Source organism: Pseudopodoces humilis, chromosome 9 (assembly GCF_049639895.1).
Source record: "Pseudopodoces humilis isolate 2021_Gansu_Grassland_sample_001 chromosome 9, ASM4963989v1, whole genome shotgun sequence".
Taxonomy (NCBI): domain Eukaryota; kingdom Metazoa; phylum Chordata; class Aves; order Passeriformes; family Paridae; genus Pseudopodoces; species Pseudopodoces humilis.
This window is the reverse complement of record NC_142208.1, coordinates 31,989,003-32,012,445: the sequence shown is the minus strand read 5'-3', so window position 1 is coordinate 32,012,445 and position 23,443 is coordinate 31,989,003. Positions and strand designations below refer to the sequence as shown.

At 41.7% G+C, this 23,443-nt stretch overlaps 2 protein-coding genes across 9 annotated transcripts in view; both read right to left on the bottom strand.

Moving 5' to 3' along the window:
* Positions 1-1,727: 1,727 nt before the first annotated feature.
* On the bottom strand, positions 1,728-5,542 carry LOC102105667 (uncharacterized). Its single transcript, XM_005520808.2, has 3 exons — positions 5,217-5,542; positions 4,289-4,405; positions 1,728-3,766 (listed from the first exon to the last, which is right to left on the bottom strand). Exons 1-3 carry the CDS (start codon positions 5,269-5,271, stop codon positions 3,561-3,563), a joined length of 378 nt encoding a protein of 125 aa, XP_005520865.1. The 5' UTR covers positions 5,272-5,542; the 3' UTR covers positions 1,728-3,560.
* A 329-nt stretch (positions 5,543-5,871) lies between these two features.
* The window catches only part of TACC2 (transforming acidic coiled-coil containing protein 2), a 128,144-nt gene continuing 110,572 nt past the window's right edge, over positions 5,872-23,443 (bottom strand). For 7 of the 8 annotated variants that reach the window (XM_014250215.2, XM_014250218.2, XM_088059388.1 and 4 more), the window contains 7 exons: positions 18,613-18,756; positions 18,140-18,216; positions 14,013-14,056; positions 8,590-8,750; positions 8,141-8,247; positions 7,215-7,335; positions 5,872-6,437 (listed from right to left, as the gene is read on the bottom strand). In XM_014250215.2, the coding sequence (XP_014105690.2) occupies positions 6,372-6,437; positions 7,215-7,335; positions 8,141-8,247; positions 8,590-8,750; positions 14,013-14,056; positions 18,140-18,216; positions 18,613-18,756 (720 nt within the window). In that variant the 3' untranslated portion in view covers positions 5,872-6,371. Of the gene's footprint in view, positions 6,438-7,214; positions 7,336-8,140; positions 8,248-8,589; positions 8,751-14,012; positions 14,057-18,139; positions 18,217-18,612; positions 18,757-23,443 lie in introns of those variants that run through there. The other variant, XM_014250219.2, reaches the window with a different exon arrangement.

Genomic DNA, 23,443 nt, shown 5'->3' with positions numbered 1-23,443 from the left:
CCTGTGCACTGCTGGCAGCGGGTGATAAGAGGGAGTGCATGTGCATGCAGGGTGATAACCTTGGGCTCCAGGAATTGCAGTCAGGAATTCTGATTTCAGCAGCACAAAACTCCTCCCCAAGGGTGTGTTACCAACCACAGCCAACAGCTCTGGGCTGTGTCCTAAACATCTGCAGGTCCAGAAAGGTCGAGGCCCTTTGGAGTGATGCTCACAATGAAATCTGTCACAGCTGGGGTTTCTTTGCACACAAAGACATGGTAACACAGGCTGCAAGCATGTTTTTTGTTTAATCCCTGCTGGACAAAAATGCATGACTAAAATCTCACATGAGGAAAAAAGGTTAAAAAATAAACTGTGGCTTGTGACACTAAGATGTAAATTTTCATCAAATTGCACAGCCAGTATTGAGCTGATCTACCTAGATTTACAAGGCCACAAGAATTGCTTATTCCTCACCAAGAACAAGGGAAAATTGGTACTTTGCACTCACTGTGGAAACGTCAGGTGTGGATGAACACTGACACAAATTAAGGGGTACATTCTCACTCTGTTACAGAGAGCTCAAGGCACTCTGCTCAGCTGTGCCCTCCTAGGAGCTCCCAGAGGCTCCTGCTGCCCTTGAGAACAGGAAAATACGGGAATGCTGTTTGTACAGCCAAAACCAAGAGGATAGAGAGGAATAATGGCAATTATGATTCAGAGCTACAGGTACAAATGGGAGTTTCTCTCACTTAGAAATCATGAATCTCTTTGGAGATCCTTCCTTGAAGGCAAGAGGGCAGAGCTACATTCAAACCCAGCACTTATCCAGCTGAGTCACTACATAAACCCAGCTGGTACAGGAGATGAAGAAGCAGTCTTGTAATTTTGAGTTGCAGAAAGCATTTCAGCATCAGCCTCTCTGCTGCTGACATCAAGGAAGGGAGAAGGAGCCTGTGCCTGCACCAGGAATTACACCTCAGAACAACCAACTTCTATTGCACCCGTGACTGGGAATAGCTCTGCAGTCATGGCAGTAAAAAATTTAAAATATTTTCTGCATTTTTAATGGAGTTTAAAAAATATTCCTTCTGGTTTTTTTTTGTTTTTTTTCTCTGTGCTTGTCCTCCTGTCAATGTTCACATCAAAGACCATCATGAAACCGCTCTGAAAACACCAATCCGCAGAAGTGCTTTATCCTTCCTAGATATCCACATGCAGGCACACTTCAGGGTCATAACTGGACAGCAAAAATGTCTTTTTTTTTCTGTAAAAAGCAAAGCAGGGCTCATGATGAGCTGGGAGGCAGGATGGGATGGAGGCGGTGGGAGCTGCCTGAAGATCCCAGTCCTGGCTGCCGGCAGGAACGACAGATGGTGTTTGTCAAGAGGATAGAGATTTACCTTCTTATTTTACCATGGAAATATAGCAGCAAGAACACACCACCAACATCCACTATTTTATCCAACAGATTTAAGAAATATATCCCACATTAGAAAAAAAAAAAACCCAACAAAGCCCAACAGGATTCCTGCAGGAAAACAGAGCGCCAGATGCAGCTGGAAATCCCAATTAAAAGAAGCAGTTGTGTTTACCAAGAGACAATGTCAGCCATTGCATGTAATTTATTTTCTCATTAAGGAAATGCACTGAGCATATACAAAGATTACATTCAATACAGATTTATCATTACAGAACCATATGAAGATAAAGATACAATCAATACCTGCTTCCTGTGGCAGAAGAGATTGAAGGAACTGCTTCAAGCTGAGAAAGAAATGAAAAATATTTACACCAATTTAAGTGATTTTTAATACAGATGAGATGCTGGAGTCCAAATTAACATTCTCAGCCAAGATCTGCTGCATTGTTGCAATCTTTATATTCAACAGCTTTATCAGACTGGTGCCTAGAGACTAAAAATAGACCAAACTGCCTTGTCTGAGCTCATCTCAAAACAAAACCCCAGGAGAATCCAGGCAGTCTGAAGCCACAGTCTGCATGAGATGATGGAAGGATACACACTGGGGAAGGAGCACAGTAGAACAAGGAGACAGCTCAGCCCCTGTGACAGAAGAGGGCTACACTCTGCAGGGAGGGTTCACTCACTGACCTTGAAGCAGCTCTCTAGAGTTTGCAACCTTAATAAAATTTTGGTCAGTGTGAAGAATTCTACTACACACTGCCTGGAACCGATTTTTCAAAGGATTATACTGAAAAAAGTCACAACACAAAACTAGGGGAAGAACTACTTTGCCACATATTTTTTGAGTTCCATAAATTTGATGACCTAACCTTTTTCCTGCTAGCTAACTAAAACTAGAACTGGAAAGACCACTTCTACTTCAGTTATACCAGCTGGACTTCAAGCCAATCCTGTGCATGTTGTGTGCCAGGGATTGGACCAGATCATCACAGCTGGACATTAAAATCTACAAATATCACTCAACTACTTGCCTGGTGCTCTGAGTTTTAGATCAAAGGAGGTAGTGATGCACAATGCCTTCTACTATGTGATCCTTTCTGGATCATTTACTTGGTAAAACTGCCATGAAAGAGTTTATTAGAAATATTGATTTAGTCCCTTACGCCTCTAAAGACCTCCAAGTAATTTAATTCACTTTGCAAAATGAAAAGGATACATAAACCACCTCAACTCAATCACATCACTGAAGGGGGAGGTATGGATGGATATATACACTCTTACTCTCAAAGACTGAAGTTTAGGGCAGTGGAAAATTATCTATATAACTGAAACCTCAAGAAAAATTATAAACTCAAGTTGTAATTTGCCTTCAAGACAAGGATTAATCACTTGTTTTTAAAACCAGCAGGGGAGATAAATTGAGCCAATCTTTGGATGGGGTACCAGTTCAAAAATAACTTCCAAACCCTTCTTTTTCCTTCTTCTTCTGATGCTGTGGTAAGATTCTCAAAGGATCAGAAAAGACTGGAAGGTGCTTTTTTCCAAGAAAATATGCACAAGCATAGAACCATTGAATGGTTTGGTTTGGAAAGGACCTTGAAGACATCCAGTTCCAGCCCCTCTGCCAGGATCATACACAATACAACTCCATGCCTTATTCTCTTAATGACCTTCTCTTATCAGTTTGTATTAATACTAAATCATCTGCATTTTGAGTTTCCTGGCTTTGTCCAGTGTGCCAATGCTCTCTGAAAGATTAACTTGCTTGCTAGAATTTTCAGTCACTTTGTGTTTGAAAATTTTAGCTTGCTTTTGACTACCTGCCACCAGTAAACAGCATTTGGCAGACATTTACCCTTTACCTTACTACCAGGCTACCTGCAGCAAAGATTTCTCCCTGTCTAAATTGCAGGAAAATGTTAAGTATTCACACAATCAACCCCTCAGGATAAACAACAGGGCAGAGCTTCTTACACAGAGATCAAGACCTATTTAGCAGATGAAACAATTTTTATCTAAACATCTGTCAGGTCTTCCTACACCTTTTGCCTAGTGAGATAAGTGGTACGTGGAGCATGACTAGGAAATATTATCATCCCTTGCTACGAAGGCAGAGCTGTTGTTTCAAGATACTTTTTTTTTTTCTTTTTCCCCTTCATGTCAGCTTCAACAAGGGGTGGCAGAGCAGTGTGAAGATGAGGAGGGAGAGGTAGCTGCTGGAGCTGGTGACCCTGGGAGCCGGGCTCTTGGCGTTGCAGTTGTTGGAGTAGCAGCAGTGGACGCTCACTCCGGGCGCCCTCGATCCGTCCCTCCTTGCCCGCTCGCAGAAGGACCTGAACGAGCAGGATTTCATGATGCCACCTGGAACAGAGCCACAGTGAGCCCAGGGGGGCTGCAAATGGCCACCTGCTCCCACCTGCACCGCCCCAGCACCAGCCTGAGCACCCAGCAATGAGCAACAACCTTGGGGCTGCCTGCTCCTCACAAGTAAATGAATACCACCGCAACACACGGCAGCACAGCAACAAGCGCCCACTTAAATAACTCTGATTTATCTTACAGGCAACTGGTGCAGCTTAGTATCTTTGGATGTGCCCAAGTGCAGGGGCTCATTAGCTTTTTTCCCATGCTAATTTCCAGCTAAGTCACTTAAGTAAAAAGTGGGCAATACTTAAAATGGTTCTTTCCAGCTTTCACACAGAGTGGGTGCAGCTCATTGTGGCACACCAACAAATCATTCCCAGTGGGATTTTGTGTCAACAAAAGCAGGACTGAGATTTATTAATGGGGTTTATTATGAGAGGAGACATTTGGTTTTCTCCTTAACTTACTACACATTCTTTCCAACACTGATGATTTATTTGTGACATTTGTGGCACTTACTTGCTTGTCCTCTAATGACTGCACAGGCATCTGCATGGCCTGGACACTGCTGACTTCCTTGTCTGTTGCAGTCGTCATCACTAGAACCTACACAGGTGTAACACTGCAGTGCCTCACCTGGGTGAAGGGAGAAGAGACCACTTAAGAGTTTACAAGAAGTATTTAAAAACATCAGTCTTTCTAGTACGGTTTCAAGCACACATAAAAGAAAAATTGCAAGAAAGTTTTGGGAAATCCAAAGTCTGCAAGTCTTATCAATGTATCTTTTTTAGAAATGGTTCAGATACTGATCAAAACCCCAACAATAATAAAAAAATCAAACACTGATTATTTAGTTGTTATAATCTGCACTTAAAATAATACAAGAAACATTTCATGTTCTTTAACTGCATCAATATCTTCATGTAGTATTTTCAAAGCAGAGCCTACAAGCTGTATTTTTTCCCCCTCCATCATGATCTTTGGTCCACAGTACCATGAAAAAGCACATTGTATACACATAAAATCTTACAATGATCCAATTTTCCTTTTCTCCTAAAGTATCAATTCAGCTGGAAAGCACAGCAGTGTATCTCAGTTTTGCTCTTGTTTAAACATTACAACCACACCTCAACCCTCTTTCTTTTCCTTGCCTCAAACTACATGGTATTTTCAAAGGCATGCATGACTTTGAAAGGTATTTAAAATACCACATTTGAAGCTTGCAGAGCAGAAATCCCACCCTTGCTATCAGTGGGGACATCTGAATCTGTTAGAACACAAATTTATCTTTACAGAGGTGCAGTTCTGTGCTGCTAACCACACACACAAAATGACCTGAAACCAACCCAACCCGGGAGAGGAGCCCAGAACAGCCAAGAGGCTCAGCCATGCCTGAGGTAGGAAATGCAAATGAAGTAAAAAAGGGAAGAAAAAGGAGTTGACTTACTTTTGAGGACAAAAAGGGAGCTGACAAGAAGCAGGCTGAAGACTGTCCACATCATGGAGATCCAAGAGATGCACCATTAGCCAAAGAAAGCAGTTTGTTTGTTATTAGAGCCTTAATGCTTCTCCTCCATCCCTAATCCTGTGCAGAGGATAACTTACAGGATAAAGAGGTGTTCGAGAGTGCTACTTATCGAGCTTATTCCGGCTGCACCTCTGATCACACCAACCTCATCTCCACCAGCCCTGCAGGCAAATTCTTCCAGGAGCAGGAAATGTATTCACCTTTCAGTGCCAGACATGCTTAAAAACCATCCTGTCACCACATGCCACAGCCTCCGACTCCTCCAACAGCCTCATTACATTTGCCCATGGGATTTGTTGGATCAGGGTCAGAGCATTAAATATTTTGGAGGATTAAGCCTATGCTTGAGACTTGAGTGGTCCAAATCCAGCACATACATATATATATATATATATATATATATTTAGAGAGACAGTAAGATATAGACCTAGATATGTGCACATAAGCAGCAGACTCTTGTGACCCACAAAGTATTCCAAGCAGCGACCCATGAAGCACTTTCTGTGGAGGAATTAATTCCCAAGAGCATCTGGTGCTGAAATAAGCAAGTGAAGGACACAAAACAGAGACATACTTATCTTCAACTTTCAACGAAAAAATTTATTTACAATAGAGAATTTCATTTGTGACATGCATTTTCCTTTTTTTTATTTTTTATGTTTTATTTTACAAATCAGCAAATGCAGATAAAGTTTACATTCCTTAAGGCAAGAGTCCCCATGCAAGTAATACATGTTTATATTAAATCCAAAAGACATCCAACATGGGAACTCATGTACAAAGGGAAGGCTAGGATCAGCAATTTGTAATTTCTTAGAGAACTTGACAATCTCCCTGATACAGGAACTTTGAGATCAACTTGCTATGAATTATACTATGAAAATGCAAACAATAGCAAGAAATTCTGATAGTCATCTTAGTACTGCATACAATTAAATCAACTTTATTTAGAAAGAAAATACAGTAGTGCATACGAAAAAGTGAAAATATAACCTGTCCACATAAATGTATGGACATCAGTGTGCCAATGGTCATATTGCACTCAATATTGAAGTCCAGAAATTTGGTTTAAAGTTAGCTTTTCCCCATTTTGGCAATCAGTTCATCACAAATCTTTGTTAATTCTTCTATCTCTTTATTCTGGAAAATAAAATATGAAGTATTATGAAAAGGATTGCTGCATTAGGATGAGGGTTTTTCTAATTTTATTATCATCTAACCAGTGGGAGAGGTGTGGGAAAATTAACTTGTCTCCAACGCTGAGAGCAGGAAGGAGATCTATACATATAGATATATGGGCATATGTAATACAACTAAATGTTCATACTCATAGTACAACTACATGCATTCAAACAAACGCTTTTTCTCCAAATACAGCGCCCCCAGTTTTAATAAATCAAATTTAGCACCAAAGCAGACAGCTTCAGAGCAGTCATTCCCAGCACACCACTATAATACATAGTGGAATTTTGTTTCTAGGCTGCACTTTTCTATTTTTTTCAATATTTTCAGCCTGCCTTGCAGAGCTGCAAGCAAGGACGAGCTGTTCTGTGCCAAAGCAAGCTCCCTTGGCTGAGCAAGGGAACACAGATATAAATAGGCATTTCCTACAGACACTTTGGAATTAGCATTGGAGTTACAGCTAGCACTAAAAAGGGAAACAGAGCCTGAGAGAAAAACTAAAGCAAGGTCTGAAACCTGAGAACTTAAGCAAACCAAGGCCTGGGCTGCACCCCAAGCTCTGGCCAAGGCTAAGCCAGCCCCAAACACTTGGGCTCAAATCAAACCTGGGTCCAGCTGGTGCACACGGGGGTTTTGCCTTACAATTTGGGGAGTGCTGCTGTCCCCAGGGCCAGGGAGCTGCAGGACAATCCTCAGGTGGAGTCTGACTCTGGGGAGAGCAGACTCCTGATTTACCTTTTGTTCCAGTGTTCTCTCCAAGGCATCCACTTTGAGCTGCTCCTTCCGAAGGCTGGCCTGGTACGCTGCCTGCTCCTGCTGGGCCTTGCCTCTCACTTGTGCAATTTCAGCATTGGCTCTGCAAAAAACACAGCGTTTGGTCTCATCAGGCTCTCCACAGGAAAGGGCAGAGGGTGTCCAAGGGTGGACCGCATCTTAGCAAATGGGGGGAGAGGGCAGGGCTGCCTCCTGCATATCTTGGGTATATTCTAACATTTGTCCCTAAAGACTTTTCACAACTCCCTCTCTTGCTCAGCAGGGGCTGCAGAGTCTTTTCTTACTGTCTGTGTTGCTCCCTTCATGCTCCTCTCAGATATCTCTGCTAGGATCACAAATAATGACTCGGGTAGAAGTGTTTTATGGCAGTTTCCAAAGGTGATCTCCAGTTCAGGGGACTGTACTGTAAGTCCTGAACGTGATGCGTAAAAAGGCTTAATTGGTTATTACATGGAAATCTAGAAAAAACTGGCTAATAGCTTCTTTCTTGATCCTTTCTTGATCCTTGACACTAGGCAAACATCAAGACATGAGCTAAATATAGAAATTTAAGGTGTTCTGTATGGTCAGGAGCTGGAAGAAACACCAGCACATTGCAGAAATTCTCATTACTGCATTTCTTTCCACCCTCTATCACAGAGCCTGTGCTTTGCATATTGCAGGATCAGTTTGGGATGTGAGGTCCAGCCATGGGAATCCTTCTGCAGCATGAACTCCTGAAAAAATGTACAGTCCATGCACCTGCCCTGGTGCCAAGGCCAGGTTGGACAGGGCTTGGGGCAACTTGGCATAATGGAAGTTGTCCTTGCCCATGGCAGAAGGTGGAACAAGATGGTTTTAAGATTCCCTCCCACCCAAACCATTCTGTGAATCCATGACTCAATTACCTGTCCAGTTTTTCCTCAGCGTGAATTTTGAGTGCCTGATACCTCTGCTCTTCCTTCTTCACTCGTGACAAATATTCCTGTGCACATTTCTTCAACACTTCCTCATTCTTAAAAGAGAAGATGACATCAAATTTAATCCCAGAGGTTAAAATGCAGGACAGGTACCTGTTTGTGGGAGTCACACACAGCTGTCTAAAGGGTTGCAGTCCAACACTGACACCCCCACAGAGGCCACCTGAAGGAGAATATTACACAAGGCAAAGAGCTTTACAATTTTTCTGTTTGCATTTGATAGCTGGCTGCAACCTTTCACCTGAGGATTATGGTCATGCAGGACATCAGAATCAGATGGAAACACAAGCCTTGCCTTCTGTTCAGCAGCACAGCATATTCTGGTACACAGAATCTGCTCAGCTCTGCTCTTTAAAGGAGATGTAAATGTGACTCACCTTCCGAAAGCCCTCCAGGACTTCTTTCATCTTCTCGTATCTCCTGAAAAGATCCGCCAGGGATTTCTCCACTGAGTTCAGATCGGCCAGAGCTTGCTCCTTCTCCACTATGAGCTGCTGAACAGTGTGGTGGGAGACAGATTTCTCTCTCTGTTCATCCTCTGAAAGAAGAGAGGGGTAGGGAAAAGAGGTTTTCAGAAGGGTAAGAGGAGCAAGTCCACTGATTTCACTGTCATCTATAGTTTCTACTGTACTCTGCCCTATTTTTGTATTAGTAAGTTTACAGGATCCAGAAAAGTCAGATTTATATAAAAACACAAGCCTGTTTTGGAAAACAGTTGCTAAATACAGTGATATTTAAATATTCTGATGTTGGGGGAAAATGTGAATGTATCTCTGTACTGATGATTTCTGCACTCTGAACTCAGCTGTTGCCATGAAAAGGCAGGTGTTGGATTTCCCTGTTTGCCTGAGGATGCACTAGCTGAATGAAACGACATTTATGCACATTCCTAGCACTGGCCACAAATTATTTGCCATTGCTGATAAATGCCTGCACTCTGTTCAGCGGAATTCAATTCTTCCCTTGGAAAAGCAGTGTTTTACCAGCTCTCAGGATTACTAAAAAAAGTGGCAGAAAGGAAATCTAACAGTAGACAGACTTCCTAAGTGTAAAAAAATCTGCAGAAAACATCTGCCAAGCTCCCCCTGTGTACAGTTAAGTTTGAGCCAGGGACGGTGGGAAGAACATAACAGGAATACAAATCCATATGGAGGAGGAATTTTCAAGGGAACTGACCTCATAATCAGTTGGAATATCCACATAACACTGGAAGAAAAGGTCTGGCATTGTCTTCCAAAATGCTGCATTGTTTCCTTCACATCCTAAACTATGATTCTTGTGTCCATGTTTTAAGGGCTACTTTGAATAATAATGAAAGGAAAACCCACCCACAAAACACAAGAGTTTTGTATTACTATTTTCCTTGGTTTATGACAGAAACTGAAGTAAGGTATAAAGTTCTCCTATGGAAAAAACATGGGGCATTTCACAATGTACAACTTTTCATTCGGGCCTTTATATTTGGAAACATAAAGAATGAAAAAAAGTTTGGGTTTTTTATTTGAACAGAAGATTTCATCTGAATCATTTATAGTGCTGGTCAGCTCAAAAATGCCAGAGCTGATACTGTCAATTCCCAAACTGAGATTCATCTCTTCCTTTTGCATACTCTATCCAAAAATTACACATTTTTGCTGGCCTGACCAAGGCCAGGGCAGGGATGATGCCACACTGTGAATCAGCTCCTGGGCTCCTCTGCTTACCCCTGACAGCACCTGGCTGGGGCAGAGCCTGACCTCAGCTTATTTTGCTCTGTGTGACACAGGAGATCAAAAGAAGCAGAGTTCTCAGGACCTGCTTGTAACCTTTTATTTTACTGGTGAACAAACACCTTTTACAGGGCAGAGAAGCCCAGAGTCCTGTAATACAACATCAACTGGATATATTGAATACTTTATTAAAAATTAAAACCCATTCGTTTCTATTTTGCCTTCTTAGAGACATCCTGTATTCCTCTGTAATGTCAAAATTGATGTGTTCTCAATCAAAACAAAAACCAACTTTGTTTTAATTTATTTTTGTTTAATTTTTGTTTATTTTTCTAAACCTCAGAGGCTGTCTCCTTGTGTTCCAGCAGTAGATTTGTTTAATCATGCTGGAGATTACACCCTGCCTAGATAATTCCAAAGCCCTTCCTGGCAGGATCCTGTTCTCTGGCAACACTTCTGTCACTGCAACTCCAGGCAGGGCAAGAGAGCCCTTTGCACAATCATCCAAAATGCTTTTATGTCACATCCCTACTTTTTGTGAGAGTATTGTCTGAGGTATTTTAGCAACTTCCTGATTTGTTTCCAGGCTGATCAGGAAGTTAATAACTCATGTCACACTCCCTCACCACTACTGAGCTCCTCCTCTTCCTCCAGCACATCGCAGGCTCTCCTCCCTCCTCAGCTGGATCAGCTCCTCCACCACTCAATCCCCAGCACCACTTAAACTCACTCATGGCAAACTGGGGCAAATGCTACAGAATCACAGAATAGTTTGGGTTGGAAGGCACCTTAAAGCTCATTTAGCTCCACCACCCTGCCATGGGCAGGGACACCTCCCACTAGACCAGGTTGCTCCAATGCCTGTCCAAGTGATGCTCCCAAACCAAAGTGGTTAAATACAACAAAATGCAGAAACTTGGCTGGAGGGGGACTAGTTATATGTAATATTTTCATAAAATCACAGAATGGTTTGTGTTGGAAGGGACCTTCTATTTCCTAAGACTATAATTTAGTTTCAATAAAATGTGCTGGTAATAGTCTGCCAGTCAAATCTTAGGTAAGTGGTTACACATCCTTAAATCTAAATATGTTTTTGAGGTTATGTGATCAGGACATTTGAATTAAGTGACTTCCATGTCTGTCCAGGGCTCACCAACAATAACAGCAGTATGCTCAGGACTAACACTATCCAAATTGACAGAATCAGAGCAGCACCACGGCAGATCCGCTTTCAGGCTCAGCTCACTACTACTCACATGACTTAATGGGAATGCAGCAAACAGAGAACAAAAGCAAAAGAAACTAAAGATGCAAAATGCTGGTGTGAAAGTTGGTGAAAAGCTTTACTTACCAGGCTTGCCTGTTTTGTTTTTGCAAGCAAATAGCAAGAAGCAACGAAAACGGAAGCAAAATAGAAAAATCGGGAATTGTTAGGAAAGCAGCAAATAAGTAATGCAACAACTTGTAATGCACAACATCTGTCTGTTTTTCACAAGGAGAATTTCATAATGTATTCAAATGTAGAGTATAAGGATACATTTTAAACAGGAAAAAAAACCTCAAAAACAAATCAACATTAGAAAGCTGTCAGTGAAGAGGAATTGGGGCTGGGATTTTGGCTGTGACCCAGGTGTGTGGAGGGTGGGGTGCAGGGAACACTGGGATCCCCCACGCTGTCAGAGCAAACATGGACACCAAGCACAAAGCAGCAGCACAGCCTGGAAAACCTCATCTTTCCTCTCCCCCATTCCTCATTGTGAACTAAAATGTGCTAGGGGTTGAGGCAAGTGTAAGAAAAAAGAAAAAAAAAGATAAAACATCAGTAAAAAAATACACCAAGTGACACTAAACAGGGATTTCCACACTGACAGCTTGCAAACTCTGGCTACAGAGCGTGGCATGAAGCAATCACAGCAGCTAAGCTGGGTAATTTTTGGGTTCCATATACGTATGACAGTAAACACTAAACCTTCCACAGCCCTCAGAATCAAAGGCAATCGCTGTTTGCAGTGCACATTTTTCAGTGCCTTTAACAGCAAACATAGGCAGTTATGTATTGCTAATATGGGATATTTTCAGTATTCATTATGCACACACCAGCCTACAAAAAGCTCAGCAGGACCTATCAACCTCATTTAATATTCATCAAGGGACTGGTGAAATTGGTTTATGTGCAGTGCCCTTCTAACAGGGCTGTATAAATAGTTCAGAAGGGTTAAATGATAAACAGAAACAACACAGGCATTTCTTTTGTTGTGATGCATATTCTGCTTCAGCACTGAGGCATTACTGGGGTAACAGGTCACTGAATACATGCAAATAACAAACACACATTTTCCTCCACATGTGGCATCGGATAAGCAAATTCCTTTATAGGAAAGGACAGCAATTTACAAGAAATGGCATGACAAAGTGGGACAATTAGATCAAAAATTTACATTAAATGCAGGGAGAAGCCTCACATTTAACGTATTACCATGCTGTAGGATTTGCATACTGCTCTAATTAACACAGAAAGGACATTTTCTGTGTCGCTGTTGTTGGCTCAGTTCCTTTGCAAACGGACAGCAAATTAAATTACTTACAGCCATAGCCCATAGAAACTCACCACAGAGCATCTGAGAGGCTCTGATACTCTGAATCTGATGTTTAAAGGCCTATTTACTCATAGTCAATGGGCCAGTACTTATTGAACCTTCACTTCTTTGCAACAAGAGGAAGTGGCAATAGTGGAATGTAGCATGTACACCAAGGCTGTGCCTCTGCCTCAGGATTCCTATTCTTACTGTTGCACTGCAGTCTCAAAATTTGATTTTTTTTTTTTTTTAAATCTATTTCTCAAAAATGGTATTTTAATGTATCTGTTGTTAACTGCATGCATAGCTTAGGGAAAAAAAGGACAGGTCCTTTGTGTGTCTGTAGCAGTGGCCAGGTTCAAGGTGGAAGCCACACCAGGGTACATTTACTGTAAACCTGAATGAAATAAACTCTTTGCATACTCTGGTCATTCCTACTTGAGCACCTGCACAACGACAGTGACAGACACCATGTCAGAAAGCAGCACATTGGCTCAGTTGTACAAACAAAAGGCAATGGAGGCATCACATCAGAGAGAATGAAGCCTGGCATATTATTAGTGTTTATTACTCATTATTATATATATTTCATTAATTATTTATTATAGTTGTCATTCTCATAAAACTTATTTGTAGGTCCATTTTACCCTTCACATGAAAGGAGGCTGGGATGTCTCCCAATGGCCAAAAAATCCAGGAAGGCAGCAAAAGCACCAGATACTGGGGCTCTTCTGAGCAACTCTGGCCTTGGAGATCCCAAAATCCCACTCAGCCATTTGCATTTCTGGGAAACAGCCTGAGCTGAAGCACTACAAGGCAGCACAAGCCACTGGTGCTTTCTATAGCCAGACTAATAAAAAGAGATTTAGAAATCTTACAGGAGGCTTTAAAATCACATCCCAGAGGCCAGACCTCCAGCACCAAGGAACCACAGGAGCCCTGCAACCTTTGGGTTTGAAGTGCTACTGAGCGTAGAGTTTGTTATTTGTGGCACGTGCTGTTAGCAAAGGCGTTTTTTTAATTACTGAGAGGCAAGGCTTGTCATAGTTTAGACTTAAAAGGAGACCCCTGTGTCAGTAACTGGGGGGGTGGATTGGGCACTTGTAACCTTCCAGCTGGGATTGGAGTTAATCTCGGTTTTGGTCTGATGGATGCATTTAGCACAGATAATCCCTGTTGTTGTGAAGGGCTAAGTTTGGTATCTGCCATTAAACGGCTGTGAGCCGATGCCTAAGGGGTTTTGAGGTCACTGAAAGTCTCTCCTGGAGAAACCCATGAATTTGAACCTGTTTCCTATGGGCCAGTTTGCTCTGTGGCAGAAGGGAAAGCCCTGCGCTTTCTGTGTTACCTGAACTGCCCGGGGGCTGCTGGCTGTGAAACGAGGCCCTGACTTTTCCTTTTCTGGTGTCCTCAGATGCATTCACAATTCCCCGCTGCATCAGCAGATGCAGCCAGCATCAAAATGAAGCCCACAGACTTCAACCAGGGAACATCTTTCACAGTAGGAACACCTACCTATCATCTGAGCAATCGTCTTCTCATATTCCGAAACTATTTTTCTGTAAGAGGGGGAAAAAAAGAAAAACTTTTGGCAAACAACATCACTGCTCATGCTAACTTAGCATATAACACTATCAGAAACCGAACTGCGGTGTTTTTCAGAGATAGAGAAACCCCATCACACTTTTATATGTTCTTTATTGCCCAAATAACAAATAAAACTGATAATTTTAACACTGCACCTGACTTTTAACTCTCCATGGAAATCACTAAAGGTGAGGGGAGGAAGAAGAGATTGCTTTGGAACAGATTCTGTCTTTTGAAACATTACCCATCATGATTATAAACATAATCACACTGGCCTAACTCAAGAATTACAAAGAGCCTGATTTTTCCATTTCCTTCTCCCCTCTTCTCCAAATTTGTGTTGCTTTATTTTTAATACAAACTTCAACTAAACTTATAATTGCTAGCAAGTAAACCTAACAGGAGTAGTGTTGGCTATCATCCAAAATACATCTCATCTTCTAAATTAATCTTCTCATGATTAAATGATTCACCACCACTTAAAAGAACAAGATGAAAATATTCAACTTTGTAGCACAAAATCCATCATGTCCCATTTCCCAAATCTGTTTTCGAAGCAGAGGTGGCAAAATGCTACTTTTAAGACTGTTTTATTTCATATACTCACGGTAGGCTTTGAATTTCCTTCTTAAAAAGAGGTTAGCCAAAATAAGCAGATTAAATGTGATTTAGAAAGATGATCCATCCCTTCCCAGAGCCAAATAAAGCTAATGAAATGAGACTAGCTTGATCTGTGCTTTGATTCATGAGCCACGCAGGACCATCTACAAAAAACAAAATTACCCCACACTTCATCTGAAGTGGATATTCAAAAGAGCTCACTGGAGTTGGAATACACAGCTTTGGAAACTCACTTTCACTTGCTCCATTTTTAGAGCTCTGCTGCAGTTGGTGAGGTTACAGAAAGAATGTGGGAAAATCCTGAGTTAAAAGTCAGTAATGAAAGGAGAAACTTGCAGAGCTCCCAAAAAACTACTGCAGTAACTCCAGAACTGCCTCAGATTTGAATCAGGACAGAGCCCAGAGCCCTGAGAGGCCACCTGGCCCTAAGGTCAGCAGCATCTCCCCTGTCCTGGTCCTGCAGAGAGCACGGCTCTACCCCAGGCACTAGGATTTTTCCTTTCAACCATAAACCACACTTTGGAGAGCAAAGATAACAGCAAGGATTTTGTCCCAAAAGGAAGGGTTTGGTTTCATGCCCAAAGCAGATTACCTCAGAAGCCTGCTGTAAGCAATGAGGATTCCAAAGCTTTGTCACATCCTTGTGACACAAGGCACCTTTTGGAAGTTTTATCATCCAAGTAAAGGAAGCCAAGGACTCAGGGTACCCACGGTAAGGAACACAACATTACAACACTGCAGCACTTCCCAGGGAAGAATTTGCTCCAGATTCATGTCAAAGGCCTCTTTCAGTCAAACAGCCTAAATAATGCTCATTGCAGCTGGGGAACCAAAGGATGCTGCCACATCATTCCTCTTTGGAAGAGCACATCTAACCCCAGGCTGACACATTACACAGGCTTAAATGTTTATATTTGAGACTCTCAGTCTGTTCACTGACTGCACATTTGTAAGGCATAAAAACACCAGAATCCAGGGCTACAAAAGGTCTCAGAGGTCATCCGCTTGACTCCCCTTACAGTCATAATCAATAAGAACTCCAAATAAATAATGAGTAATTAAGTATTTCTTGACTGCCTCTCATTAGACTCTTGGATTATGGTGCAGCCCACTGTGGTTCAGCTCCTCCATAGCTACTGCATTATTAAACCTTCTCATTCTGGCTTCTGTTCTCTGGAGTGGAATTTCCTCCAACTGATCTTTTCCTGGAAATTTAGACAAATTTGGGATATAGCAGCTACAGTATGGAGGACATGGGTACAGGAGCATTACTTCTCCTCCTCTGGGAAGTGATGCTTTTATGCTTGCAACTCTAAATAATCCCTTCACTCCCTGCTTATCATTATGTCATATCTCATTGCTGCATCTCTAATTTACCACACATGGATTGCTTGAACGTTTAAACTTGCAAGAGACCTCTCTTTGTGCACATATGCATATTTACCATTTTGTGACAGTATTAGCCAGATTTTTTCCTTTCATCCACACGTTCCAGGCATGTGCCTGTGGGAAATCTGGCTTGGTTATTGTGGGTTTTTTTTCAAACCAGACTTCATGGAGGGTGGAGACACACACAAGCAAATGACTGTGTGGAAGATGAAGGTGCAGATCTCCAGTGTGCCAGCTGCTCTGTGTCACCCCTGGCTCTCCTTCCACGAGGGCAAAGGCTGGCAGTGCCCGCTGGCAGCAGCAGACACGTGCACCCCGACACAGAACAGAGCAGGCACCACACTTGAGTGTGAGCTGCACATTGAGACATTCCTTACAATCCCTCATTTTGTTCCCTCCTTGTTTTGCTCCCTGGGTTTGACTGCTCACAGCCACTCTGTTCTGTTTCTCCTCATTAAGCATTTCAGGGCTATGCCAGGGCTTTGTTCCTCATCCCAACAGAGCACAAGGGAGGTGAGAGAACTCAGCTGGGCATGGGGAGGTGGCAAAAAAGAAATAAAGAGGCTGCCCTTGCCTTTTGCAGATGCTTTTCTTAAGATGCTTTGGCTCAGAGCCCTGTGCTGCCGCTATTCCAATCTGCCATGTGCAATTCCTGGCACCCATGCAAGTGTTTGTGGAGCTCTGCACTGCAGCTCCCTTCTACTCTCCCTCCCTAAGCACAGTTTTCCTGGATATAAGCAATTGCTTATGTAGGTCATCACCAGAGACAGAGTTTAGCTTTAAATCCCTGAAACTCTTCACTTTGGGAAGAAGCTGGTGCTAGAACGGAAGAGATTTTAAAGAAAATTCAGTCTCATAAGCAACTGTATATATTGTTACTTAAAGGAGGGATGCTAAAATAATCTGACAGTTTCCTTTTATTTATGAGTTAAGAGAGGGGACTACTTTTTCGGGTTTTTGAAGGCAGAAAATAATAAGCTTTAAACACTTCATGAATGATTTTATCATTCTCTTTTGCAATTGATGGCTTTCTCATGTTCAGATAAATGAGCAAGCCAAGCTCATTGCTTTGTCCTTCTTATGGTCCTACCAACTGAAAAAAAAACAGTAAAGCTGAACCTTTCAATTGACTGAATGGGAGGCATCAGTGGTTCTTTGAGCAGCACTGCTCACATCATCCACTACAGGGATTTTGTTGTTATCCTTGCAAGTGGTAGGACCTGGGCTGGAAAGGAAGGTCAAACCGTGTTCCAGTATACAGATATTTAATGTAATAGAGGCAGGCTGGCATAGAAATAGAACAGATACAACCAGAACAAACTGAAAAGCTCTGGGTCCTTCTGTCAGCTCTCAAAGGGAACAAGAGAGCAAAAGCCAAGAGAACTATTGTTTAACTAAAATCAACCTTAGTGTGTGCAGTAATTAAAAAATCATCTTAGTTCAAAGAAAAGTGTTGAATCTCCTTGAAAGCCAACATTCATAGCCCAGAATGGTTCCTTTACAAGAAATGCCTTTCTACTGACACTGGTCTGATTTCTATTGTTGAACAACTGTTACAATGATGGCCTGGAGGCAGCCTGTACTAGTCACAACTATCTGCAAACCTGCACAATCTTCCCTGCATTCTTTCCTTTTTCCAAGCAAAACTACTTGTGGAGAGTGAATTTAGTGAATTTAGCATTGGCATGTGCACCCACCTGCCAGCTCTGCAGGCAACTCCCCCAGTCTGCCACAGGAACCTCACTATGCAATCCTAGTGAGAATTCACACACAAAGCAGAGGAAATCCTTCCCTGACATTAACTCGGAGTAAAACTCTGAGTGAGTAAATGACACCAGCAAAACAGAAGTTTTCATTTATTACCCTGAACAGTGATGCCCACCATACAGAGAAAAGACAAAGTATCAGTTCAGGATCAATGCAAAGCCTTAAGTTAAAAATAATGAAGCAAATTCAGCTAAGCAAAACAATTGTATGAGCATGGTACTCTGTGTCTATCCACAGGCTGAGATGAGGCTCTCAGAGTGATCAAGTTAATAACCCACCTCATTTCCATCACTTCCCTTCTGCTTTCTTCATATTTCTCTTTCCATTCAGATACTTCCCTTTCCTTGGCCACAATCTGAAACAGAAAACAAAGGGAAAAAATCCCACAGGATTATACCCATTTTTTCACTGCCAAGGCTAGCCATACTAATATGATACATAGCTTTGTAAAATACATTATTTTATTCCTATTTCAAGCAGCTTACAATTTTATATAATTATATAGCAATGTCAAGATGCACAGCGTACACCTGAGGTTTAAAACCATCAAGATCTATTTTTGTATCATATCTTCTTTTCACATATATAAAACAAATAAAATTTGCAGTGTAGCACCTTTTCCTTTAGTGTGACTGAGGACGGTTCCAAGAACAGAACAAGTGACCACAACACAAAGCATCTGGGAGAGAACAGGCAAGGAGGGAACAACAAGGGGCAGGTTTTTCCTTTCCCAAATTGTGGAAACAGTTACCTCTGCTCTGGCCAGCCTCAGTGCAGAGTCCAGGTCCTGCTGGGGGTAGAGCAGAGCCGCGGTGCTCTCTGCGTCGGAGGCGCCGATGCGGGAGTACAGCACACTTTTGGAGATGGAAACATCTGCTGGGATAGCAGGTTCTCTCTGTGTGTTTGTTTTTTTAAATACAAAGAAACAAACCATTAAATAGGTGTTTAGCTCATGGGTTTTCTGGGTGTGGTGTTAGGAGTAGGGTTCTGTGCACCTCTAAATTATAACAGCAGTAACACTAACAAGGAGCTCTGAATTCAGCAATCAGCAAATACATATTTAAGATCCATACGAAGCACCTGGAGAGTCATATTACCTTTACAGAGAGAAAATAAAGACAGCACTTTGCCACCAATATATTAAGGGCTTATCTTAGAAAATGTACTGCTTTTCACCACAACATCCACAAGAAATGCACATCAGCAGAAGGAATCAGATTTGAAGGCAGAAAGCTTGTTAAGGGGAATTCTGCTTCCATAAAAACAAATCAAGAAACTACAAGCAAGAGGACAGCTCACTTTCACAGATCTGGCCTAAATATGGTATCTATCATAAAGAATACCACATGAAAGATGTGAATAGCCCCACTGGTGTCCAGCATGCGATTAGTCAGTTAAATAAATGAGGCTTTTTTTTGCAGCTGTCAATTTTGCTCATGTCAGCAGCCCAGATTAAATAGGGGAGAGCAGCATGTGAGATGAGGAGAGCAAAGAACAGGAACGTGCCACTGAGATTCAGGAGATGTCTCAGAAACAACTCTTGATGCCAACAACCCAAGCTACAGCACATTAAAACTGCTGAGATTACAAAGGATAGCTCATAGAACCCAGACTGGTTTGGGTTGGAAGAGACCTTAAATCCCATCCAGTTCTACCCCATGCCATGGCAGGGACACTTTCCACTGTCCCAGGCTGCTCCAAGCCCCATCCAGCCTGGCCTTGGACACTTCCAGGGATCCAGGGGCAGCCACATCTGCTCTGGGCACTGCCAAGTCCCCACCACAAGGGCTGGACCATGAGTGGGGAGGAAAGTCAAGTTGATCAATGCCTTTTTCCATCCCCTGATGGAAATGGATATTCACATCCTGTTTTCCTGGTGTAGCACTTCCTTGCTGCTGAAAAGGGGTTAATGTGTTTTTTCAGTTTACTTGTTAACTTTGTGCATAAAACAATGTATTCTGTTCCTTCAAGTTCACTAACACTGTACATAAGTCTTTAAGCTTTATCTGCAATAATTAAGGGTAGTAATCAAGAGAATTTAAATTATTTTTTACATAAAAGAAAAAATAATTGTTTTCATGTATCTTATTGTAAAAGGAGGTGGTGTGGTTTTGATTTAGTTGTTTTGCTTGTATTTTTTTAAAGAAAATAGCAGAGTCACACTAGTGGCTGAAGCACAGGAATATGAAAGGGAATAGATAATGTCTGGATCAAGGTTCAGTCCTGATTAATTTCAACATCACATATTCTTGTCTCAACACAGGTAAAGGAAATTTTGCCAGATGCTATTCAATAAAATATTCACTTCCTCACAGTTCTTCTCACAGTGCCCAGGATCACAGAAAGCATCCAAACCCACTGTTAATTTTGTTGCAATCCCTTGTGAGTTCTCGTATCACACCTGACTGAAGAAGCTGTATTAAAAATTGTACACAATGCACACAGGACCAGATGTTCTCGATATCACATCTGTAGAAAACATGAAGGAACACTAACAACATTAAAAGGCCAGGAAAGAAAATTTAATTAGAGCAAGAATAACCTAAACAGTACTTACAGAACACCTCACTGCATCTTCATTTACTAATCTCACTAATTTGCTTGCTACTTTTTGTTTTTAAACCTGGGAGTCAATTGACTCTCACTTCTAGGATTTATGCAGCAGGCTATCCTTCTCTGTTTTTGCTACCTTGAACATGGAACACCCAAAATAACGATGAGTTCCAGCAGAATTAGGAGGTGGAAGCTCACACTCAGTGGGTTTTCCTACCAGAAGAAAAAGCATTTCAAAATCTGTCAAAACTGCATAGTTTGTGCTCTTAAAAGTATCTCCCAATGTAGAACAACTACATAGGAAAAAAATACACCTGGGATACAAGCTCAGACACCTCTGTAAATGCATAAACTAAAAAAAAAAAAAAAATGTACTTTAGTACCTCCTTAATCACAAGGCAGGAATAACTGAGAGATAAAAAAAGAGCCATTAGATCATCAAAGCTGTCCTTCAAAGAAAGGCCACCCCTCAGATCGATCTGTTGAACTGCATCTGTCACATTTCAAAAGCCTCCTGCAGCTTAATTTGCTGGATCTCATAAAGAGATTGCTGGAAAATATTCATTGTGCCAAGAAGAAACACAAAATTTTTCAAATTCATATAAAAACATGTCAAAGTAACTGCTGGGAGGATGACAATTTTTAAAGCAAAAGACATGTAGAGCATTTAATATGTACATATAGGTATTTTTATACAGTGCACAATAGCTCATTAATACAGTTTTTTCTCTAGTTCTCTTTGCATTTGAGTAAATTGTGCAAAATAATACCAATGATGATGTGCAGAACTGCTTAAAATTTCCAAAAATGACATAAAAATTCTTGGAATTTAACCACTGAGCAGAAATGCTTGTGGTAGTGCTGCAGCCAGTGCAGCCCTGACTCTGGAAACACCCTGCACAAGTCACAGCCGGGCTCTGTGGCAGGAGTAACCAGTAAAACTCATCATGATTTTATTTCAAAAGCCAATTTTACACAGCTCCTAACTGATGCATAACTCAGTAACTGTTATTTGCTGCCTGCAAAATATTCCTACCCTGAGAAAATAACAGCACCTGACCAACAGGATGATGGTATTACCCAAAATAACCCAATAATAATGCTTTAACACCTAATTGCTGAGAAGGTAAGCAGTTAATTGGGGTAATAATCAGTGCAGGGATTTGTAAGTCACTAAACCTTGCACAGAAAGATTAGAGTCTTCAGGGGAATTACTACAAAATGTAGGTCACTGCAATCTTAGTGTAAATATTTGAGAGCTCAACACACTTCTCTCCCAGAATCTTTCACAGAAACCTGACCAGAAGGGAAACAAATGCACATCTATTAACCAGCTGCAGTTATCTCACTTCCAGGAGGTCAGAGAGGAAGAAAATAGAGAAATGGACTGAAAATGAAAACTAGTTTTTATCAGAGCAGTTAGAGGAATGTGTGTTTAGCCCTGCTGAAAATGAGGCTGCCCTCTCCAAGCACTGAAATGCTGCCTGGGTGTGCACGGAATGATGGACTCTCTGAACTGATGTGTGAGCAGACAGGTCAGTGCAGGTGAAGTGAGACCTACCTGTGCTTGCAAATACATGGAAAGGCAAGGAAAACCCAAGCAGAAGTTTTCTGCCTGTACAGTTCTGCTGAAATCAATGGCATTGCTGTTTGAAGGAAATAATCCTCCTCCATGGGAGGCCCAGGAAGCTGTAATGCACTAATCCCACTTTTGCCCATGCCCTTCGAGTTTCTGTTTTCTCTGGATCCTGTCTCAGCACCCTACTCTCCATCACCTCAGCATCCACAGGGTGCTGGGCACAAGCCCGACTAGAGTTGCACCTACTAAAAAATTACCTCACAACATCCAAACAGAGACCGTTCAACAGAGAAGTGTTAATTCACCTCAACACTGGAAGACAGAAATACTTGGCAATGTAAAAGTGAGTGACTGGTCCTGCTGTTGTTAAGTCTGTGACAAGAAATTTGGGAAAATAACTCCTCTCTGCCTGAGAACAAACTGCACATCCTTATTCTCACTCCTAGTGCTAGCACAAAATGCTTGTTTTCAATCTTTATTTTAGGTGACCTAATTTGTTGTATCAAGTGCTTCTGTCTTTATTTGTCATCCTATTCTTGTTACCCATCCAGTCATCGTTTAGCAGATGTTAAATGTAATTATACAACATTCAGAAAAGAACAAGGCCAGCCATCCAGAAAGGAATTCTGCCAGGAGCATCCACATTTAAGTCACTGCAGTCATCTGCTGGTTTCTGTTCTACTTAATCCAGGCCATCAGTCACTGTAGGTCACAAGGGGTGTCATCATAGGCTAATTTAACACCAGCAACCTCCCACTGAAATAGCAAAGCTATGCAAGGACAAAAGTCCTTCCCAGCCTGATATGACACCCATGGTATTGATCTACAAGCATTGCTGTGCCTGGACCAACATGGGGCTTTGTCATCATCAGTAACTGCTGCCAATTCTCTGTCAGACAGGGGAGTTTTGCTTGTTTTTCTCTTCTTACCTCTGCTTATCATTTTATTATCTCTGTTACACAGATTAATGACATTTTCTAAAAAGTCACATGAAATCCATTCCCCATTTCTAACTTCTAAGGAGTTCAAAAACTGTTCCTACAAACAAGATGCTGTGATGATGCTGAACAGCATCTTTAAAATGTAACCTCACATTCCATAAAATTTCTGCAGCTCAAAATCTCCCCTGGGTAACTTACAAGTACTCACAAACACACAAATGCATTCTCTTCAGTCTAAAATAGTACTATTTGTGAGTTTCTGAACAGTTGACTGGCTGCAAAAATGCAGATTTTAAACAGAAGTTTTCTGTATAACCCATGAAGAGCATCTATGTAATATTAGGTGTTTCATCTCAGGTGTCTCCTGATGCTGGAGGGCCTGAATCCTGCATGTTCCAGCAAAGTCTTGGGAGGACAAGGGATTTGAGAGAGAATCAGGAGGTAGAGAGGATCTAGAGCAGATCCCACCTCATTCTCTTCCAACACCTGACATTCAGGGCAGCAGAGCA